The sequence below is a fragment of the Eschrichtius robustus genome, chromosome 8 (assembly GCF_028021215.1).
Source record: "Eschrichtius robustus isolate mEscRob2 chromosome 8, mEscRob2.pri, whole genome shotgun sequence".
NCBI lineage: Eukaryota > Metazoa > Chordata > Mammalia > Artiodactyla > Eschrichtiidae > Eschrichtius > Eschrichtius robustus.
In genome coordinates, this window is record NC_090831.1 from 89,738,241 (window position 1) to 89,746,422 (window position 8,182).

The window sequence follows — 8,182 nt, forward strand, 5'->3', positions numbered from 1 at the left end:
TCAAGGGTCAATTGTATATCCAAGGGAAACAAAATCATTATCTTGAAGAGATATCTATACTCCCATGTTCATTGCAGCATTATTCACAATGGCCAAGGTGCGGAAACAACGTGTCTGTCGACGAAAGAATGAATAAAGAATATGTAGTATAAATATAGAATGGAGTATTATTCAGCCTTAGAAGAAGGAAATCTTGCCAGTTGCAACAACATGGATGAATCTGGAGGGAATTATGCTAAGTGAAATAACCAGATAGAGGAAGACATTATTTATATGTGGAATTTTTTAAAAAAAGCAAGTTTAACTCATAGAAACAAAGAGTAGAATGGCAGCTGTCAGGAGACAGGGATGAGGGAAAGAGAAAGAGGTTAGTAAAAGGGTATAAACTTTCAGTTAGAAGAGAAATAAGATCTGAGGATCTAATATATAATGGTGACTATAGTTGATAATACTGTATTGTATGATTGAAATTTGATAAGAGTGGAACTTAAGTGTTCTCATGAAAAAAAAAGATAAATATGTGAGGTGATAGATTTAACTCATTAGTGGGGATCATTTTACAAGGTATATGTATCAAAGCATCATCATTATACACTTTAAATGTATTACAGTTTTGTCAATTATACCTCAATAAAGCAGAAAAAAAGTGAAAAAATGTATTGATAGTGGTGATGATTGTACCACTCTCATTCAACTCTGAATATACTAAAAACCTCATTGTGCACTTTAAAAGGGTGAATTTTATGGCATGCAAATTATATTTCAAGTAAAAAATTTACATACAAAAATGAAAAAATTGTTGATATTTGCTATATATGAGGCGTTGTTGGTGCTGGTGATTCATTAGTGAATGGAGAAATAGAGAGTGGAACTTAATTCTAATGTGAACAATTCTGGTGGACTTCATAGTTCAAAGAAGGATCACCAGGGGGTGGGGGGTGGGGCTGGGGGAGATGAAAGAGACCTGAACAAAATTTTGGGTGGAGGAAAAGGAGCCGGCAGGGGGAGAATGGAGCTGAGAAAAGTGGTAAAAGGGTTTCTCTTGGGAGGAAATGATACTTTCTTTTCTGAAACAGGGAAGAAAGAAAGAAAGGGAAAGAAAGAAAGAAAAAGAAAGAAAGAAAGAAAGAAAGAAAGAAAGAAAGAAAGAAAGAAAGAAAGAAAGAAAGAAAGAAAGAAAGAAAGAAAGAAAGAAGAAAGAAAGAAAGGGAGAGAAAGAGAGAAAGAAAGAAAGAAAGAGAAAGAAAAAGGAAGGAAGGAAGGAAGGGAAAAAGAGAGAGGGAGCGAGGGAGGAAGGAAAGAAGGGAAAGGAAGGAAGGAAGAAAGAAAGAAAGAGAAAGGAAGGAAAGAAGGAAGGAAGGAAGGGTAGAAAAGGTAGGCTTAGATACTGCAAAATTTTGAGATAGAAGTATAAGAATTCTGTGGTGTTTCTGTGTGGTGGTGTTATATCTGTAAAGAGGGATGGAATTTGATTCTTATATTGACTTTTTGTGCATATAGGAGAAAATATCAGTTTTATAGTCACCGGACTTCAGCACACTTCACCCAGGACAATAGTCTTCTAGAATCTAGGCATTTGGCAGTCCTGGTCACAGGTGGGAATTTCTACCTCGATAGCTGTCCTAGGACAAGTCTATCAGAGCAAATGACACACAATTTCCAGCCAGCTGTTTGGTCATATTTTTAGGTTGTAAATTTTTCCAGAAACAAGCTCTGCATTTTCAAGTGCCCTGTGTCCATGCTTTTCATAATAGCTTAATAAATATTTGATGCATGATGTTTGTTAACAGCTACTTCATTTCCAGAAGAAGAATGAAAGTGAGTTGCCAGGGTATGTATTCTACCTAGTACTTCAGTTAGTAGGGGGATATGGCAGAGTATCCTATCTTTTATTTATGCTTATAGTTATACAATGCAACTTAGTGATTAAGTGAGGGATGTAAGTTGGAAGGGACTCTCCTGGGTGGAAATATCTTATAAATCCACAAGAGGGAGATATATTGCTATTGAAGTAGAGTGGTGCTAATGAAATACCAATTCCTAACTTTTCAGAGCAGAATATTTTACTGCATTTCCCCAGTTGAAATAAGAAAAGGATAGGCTTTCTCAAGTTTGACTTTTCAGTTTTCTTTTGGGATGGGAGATTAGATTTAGGAATGCTCAGTTATTTGCAGAGTCTTGGAATATGCATGATATGTCAAGGTTTATGATGCATCAACAGCTTCAATGAGCACATCTAAAGGCTTTAAGGATTTTTGTTTGTTTTTGATCTGATTGTGACTCTTTCAAGGACGGATTGCAAAGCTGTCTTTTCTCTGCTTCCTCTTTTCATTTCTTTGGCAGTGGCAGTGGGGAGTCGGTGCTGGCTAGATTGGGTTTTGTATTCTTACTGGGAAGTGCCCTCGCTAATCTCACTTTCTTCTTTGGGCAAGATGTCTCAGCAGGACGAATCATCTTGGTTTTCAGTGGCCTTTACCTACTAAGAGGCAGAGATGAACTCTAAGTAACTATAGAAAGGGAACCTTTATTTTAAATAGCATATATTTGTACTTTGAAATTCATACTCCTTGCCTGACCTCCTCATGTTTATGTGGTCAGTAGGGCAGAAACCCTTTATAATTTCAAAAGAAATGTTTGCAACATTATTACTAGATTACTTACAAGTTTTATTTGCTTTCTTTTTAGAAAAAAATTTTTTTTTCTCTTCCAATACGAAGAAATGATATGTACTAATGATACCTTTAGTGTTTGCCTTTCCTGAAGACTCCCTAATTGTTAAAACTATTTCTTCTTTGGTCTTCCCATTCCCTTTTATAGTGTCCTATTCTCGGTATTCTTTGAGTGATCATTTCCTTCTTCCCACGTCATTGCAGTCCAGGGTGACCTCTGTGGTCAGCCTCTCTTAGGAAGGCTGTGATGTGTAAAGGCTAAGAGCACAGGCTGGAGACAGTCTGTTCTGGGTTCATATCCCAGCTCCAGCACTGACTAGCTGTGTGTGACCTTGTGCACGTTGCTTCAGTTATCTAAGCCTTAGTCTTACAAACCATAAAATGGGGATAATGATCAGATTTATGTGAGGATGAGATCAGTTAATATATGTAAAGGGCTTAGAACAGGGTCCGGCAAATAGGAAGCACACTTTAAAGGTTGGCCATTACTATTGTTTTCATTATTAATCTCTTCCACCAGAGACTCTCTTTGCAGGAGCTCAGCTACACCATAAGTCTCATGTATTCCCTTTATATCTTTTCTGAGCTCTAGACACATTTCCTAGAGCTTTCTAGACATTTTCACATGGGCTGCCGACAGGGTACCTCAGACTCAACATATTTAGAACTGAACTTATTATCTATCAGTCTCCACTCCTGGTAACCTGCTTCTTTTTCTATTCCCTCTTTTAGCCAATGGCATCATTTCTTGTCTAGGAGCTGAAGCCAGGAAACAAAGAGTTATCGTTGCCTTCAATCCTTTACCTCCAACTCATTTGATTACCAAATTATGTCAATGCACCTATTCCAACTTTATCCACACTCAAGCCCTTTATTACTACAGCGACCTTGAACCCTCTCCTTGCCCTTACTTGTACCTCATTCTTTCCACTTTGTCCAGAACGATATTTTACAAATGAAAATCTGATCCCATACCTCCTCAGATTAAAAAGTTCTATATTTTTCATAGCTTTCAATGTTATATATAGTCTGACACACAAGATCCTTCATGATCTAGCCCTTGCTTGCCTCACTGTGCTGACCTATTGCTTCTCTTTGCCACACAGAAAATGTTGTTCTCTTTCCCATTTATTTGCTGCTATAATCTTTCATTGATACGAACAGTTATACACATGGGATAAAATAATGTTGGGCCATTGTGAATTGAGCTGAAGTAACCATTTCATCTCTTCTCCATGGTCTAGACATTGCTTCCATGTCTAAATGTCCTATGTAAGCAGGATTTAATCGAGGCACTTAGAGTGAATTTCTATGTGGACTTATTAAAGCATTGATTTCAGAATTTCAGTATTTTTTAAGTAGCACTAAGGCTCATACCTCTGCCTCAATCATCTTAACGTGGGGCGAATGATTTCATGTGTGACCAGATGGCGCGCTCTTTACATGATGCTCTTTGTGTGGTGAAGAGTTTTGGAGTCAAAATCTGTGATTCCGGGTGGAGGCGCTGTAGAAGCAGCCCTTTCCATATACCTTGAAAACTACTCAACCAGCGTGGGCTCCCGAGAACAGCTTGCTATTGTGGAGTTTACAAGATCTCTTCTTGTTATTCCTAATACTCTGGCAGTTAATGCTGCCCAAGACTCCACAGATCTGGTTGCAAAATTAAGAACTTTTCATCATGAGGCTCAGGTTAACCCAGAACGCAAAAATCTAAAATGGATTGGTCTTGACCTGGTCAGTGGTAAACCCCGAGACAACAAACAGGCAGGGATGTTTGAACCAACCATAGTTAAAGTTAAGAGTTTGAAATTTGCAACTGAAGCTGCAATTACCATTCTTCAAATTGATGATCTTATTAAATTACACCCAGAAAGCAAAGACGATAAGCATGGAGGTTATAAAGATGCTGTTCACTCTGGAGCCCTTGATGACTGATCTGATTTCTTTTATTTACAACAATCTTAGATGCAATTTTCTTGTACCTCGAGTATTACACATTAAAGTGCAAATGTGCAAATTAAGCTGTCAAAAAAACAAAACGAAAAGAAAATGTTCTTATTTTGAGTTGGGGACACAAAGGAGGAAACCTCATTATACGTGCAGCAGAGAGGGATTAGTATCTAAATACCTGTTTTAGTAGCGATCCTAGCACATAGTAGGTACTAAATACATGTTAATATTTGTATGAATAAAATCTGGGCTCTATATGAATGGGAGTGCTTTGTTGCTCACGGACTGTAAAACTGTCCTCAATGTGTTGATTGGAATCAGCATGTTCCACAGTATAATTAAAATGTGAGAAATATTTCTTGCACATCAGTAATATAAACACTTTCAAATAATGTCTGAGGAAATGCAAGCTCAAATTTACAAATAGCCTTTTACATAAACAACACTCCGAGGTGCACTTTCCCCTTAATTCATGTATATAACTTCCATTAATGTTCCTTGCCTCGGTATTTAGCTTTTATTTTTATGTCTGTAGTATAAATCTGAGTCTTGACACTTTAATGGAAAGATCTTGGTTTGTGATGACATCATATCAAATGTAAAATAGAGATGGTTGTATTGTTTGGAAAACTTTCATCTGAGAATGTTTGTCTGTAATCCTGAAGAAAAATTATTTTAAGCCAGTGACACTCTGCTTCTCAAGGGAGCCTCTTCCAGTTCATAGGTTCTACATGCTACCTTCACCCCTCCAAACTATACCTCCGCATGATTTATTGTGGGCAGCTATAGAGAAAATGGCTTGATATGGCCCAGTCCCAGTTAAAAGGCAAAGGGCTCAGGCTGGAGAGAAATGCAATAACTCATTATGGCTTCTATAGGAAGGGGCTGATATGTTGCAGGGATGGGGATGAGAAGGAACAGGTCATGGGAAGGGACCAGATGTAGCTCATTCTGTTGTTGTTATTATTATTACTATTATTATTATTAGTGTAGTGTTTGGCATATAGTCGGTATTCGAGAAACTACTCTGGTGAGACTTTGTTCCACATCCTATAATGTAAACTTTTTCATACCAACTTCGGGGCAAGTTAGAGGTTTGAATGTGCCAGAGTTTCCTGGGTTTTCTTATGTTGTTCTGAGATCCTGAAAAATTGGAGGTAGGCATAAATCTTTGATTCTCCTCACAATTCTCTTTTAGGCATTCCTGACAGAGGGAGTGGCCATTGGATCCTGCTTGTTATAAATGGAAGTCTGAAACCCAGCGGTCTCCCTGAGTTATCTTCACTCACTTCCCACCCCACCTACCCATAGTAGAGCAACTGCCCCGATGAATGATGTGTGGCTTTGACCTTCATGCTGAATTGTGACCATGACTTTTTATTCTAGTACTTTGTTCACTGGATCAGACAAAGGCTGAGAGTTTTTATCCCAGGGCAATACCACTTCTCCAAACGTGAATCTCAATGGCTACTTCAAGGATCGTAGAATACTGAGCTGGAATCTAGGTCATTGTCCTTTTATTAGGGAGGAAGAAACAGGCTCACAGACATGAAGTTCCTTGCTCAAGATGGGTTTAGTGACAGAGTGAGGCTGGCAGCTCAGTTACCTGATTTCCAGCACAGACGTTTCCTCCCTCACTCCATTCCCTGTTTCTCTCATTCTCTCTCTTTCTTCTATTCCTTCTTTCCTTCTCCCTTCTATTTTATTTCTATCATATGAGAACACTTTCACGGCATAGAAGACACAATAATTTGATATGTTACACAATTATTTGTTATAATTTTTATATCGTAAAAGTCCTAACAAGCAATTCTTAAATGACCACAAGGTATTATTCAAAGGCATAAAAAGATGGAGTTTACTTTTGGGGGGTTTTATTCACTGTTAACTTTCTCTAAATCAGAGAATTGAGTCCTGACTGTTTTGCTTTCAGACTGCTCAGCCACTGATGTTGGTTGTTCCTCCTTTGTGGCTTATTTTTTGTAGCTGATGCTCTTGTAAGGGCAACTCATTGTCTTGTTCTTAGTTCAGCCCGCTCTCTCGTGTCATTTAATATCACCGTGACACTTCTCTCGGTTGAAAATTATACATTAGCTGCAGTAATTATTTTTTTTTTATTTTAAAAATATTTCAAGCATACAAGAGTTAATAACAGAAACCCGTATTTTCCACTATCCAGATTTAGTACATATTAACATTTTGCCATAACTTTTTCAGATAGTTTTAATGAAATATAACATTGCAGATACATTGGAAATCCCCTTAACCCCCAAATCTCCCCAGGGATAAGCATTGTTAATGTGTGCCCCCTTCTTTATATTATGTCTCCAAAAACAATGTGTTTTAAATAATTTACATAAATGGAATCATTGTGTATGTTCTTCTTTGCAACTTTCCTTTTTTACTCAAAACTACTTTCTTTAGATATATTCATACTGATACAGTAATTCATTTTCATTGATCCTGGTATGTATGATATTATTTTATGAAAAACATCATAATTTATCTATCTCTTCCACTATTGATAGACATTAAAGTTGCATTTAATTTTTTCTGTTATAAACAATGCTGCAGTGAACATCTTCATCTATATTTTTTAGTGGATTTATGTGAGAGACGCTGTAGGGTACCCACCTAAGAGTGAAATTTGTAACTTATATTTAATTTTGCTAAATGTGCTAATTATTCCCAAAAGTGGCTTTCCAGCTGACACTCTTCCCAGCAGTGCATGAGAGTTCACATTTTCCTATGTCCTCTGTTGCAGTAACTTGAGTACTGTTCACCAGTGACTTCCAGCTCTCTGCCTTCTAGGCATGCGGAGGCCTTGCACTCTCCCATTCCCTTTGAAGTTAGGCATAGCCATGAGATCATTTTAGACAATGAAATGTGAGCAGAGCCTTAAGGGCCAGTGAGGCATTCATCACATTGTCTGGACTTTGCCTCAGTGAACTTTAATGATCCCTATGGTGAATTCTTCATTGTATTGTGTTGCAGTGAGGATAACATGGAGTATAAAGCCTCCAGCTGACTGGACAGTAAACATTAACTATGAGTTATAAATAAATCATTGATGTTTTATATCAGAGCTTGGAAAACTATCCTGTTGGCCAAATCTGACCCACTGCCTGTTTCCATAAAGCTTTATTGGAACACAGCCATGCCAGTTTTTGTATGTCTTGTCTAGGCAGAGTTGAGTAGTTGAGACAGAAACCAGGTGGTGTACAAAGTTGAAGATATTTACTATTTGGCACTTTGTAGAAAAAGTTTGCTGACCCCCGTTTTAAGCCACTGATCTTTTGGGATTGTTTGTTACTGTCGTAGATCATAGCACATTTTGACTGATATGCTCACCACCATGTGGTATTATCTGACTATAAGCTTCTTACCAATCTAATAGGTGTCTTGAAATATTTTTTATCAGGTAAGTAAATAATTCCTTTTTTAAAAAAAATAAATTTATTTATTTATTTTTGGCTGCGTTGGGTCTTCTTGCTGCACGTGGGCTTTCTCTAGTTGTGGCAAGCGGGGGCTACTCTTTGTTGCGGTGCGCGGGCTTCTCCTTG

At 37.7% G+C, this 8,182-nt stretch overlaps 1 protein-coding gene and 1 non-coding gene across 2 annotated transcripts; both read left to right on the plus strand.

Annotated features, from left to right (window-relative positions):
* The first annotated feature begins 348 nt into the window (after positions 1-348).
* Positions 349-4,604, plus strand: LOC137768320 (T-complex protein 1 subunit alpha-like). The gene is given in 4 exon segments (XM_068549814.1): positions 349-367; positions 4,010-4,065; positions 4,067-4,131; positions 4,133-4,604. Coding segments are annotated over 4 exon segments (612 nt in total).
* On the plus strand, positions 3,790-3,919 carry LOC137768935 (small nucleolar RNA SNORA20). The gene has a single exon (XR_011074857.1). It is a non-coding gene; the product is annotated as a small nucleolar RNA SNORA20 (small nucleolar RNA).
* Positions 4,605-8,182: the final 3,578 nt, after the last annotated feature.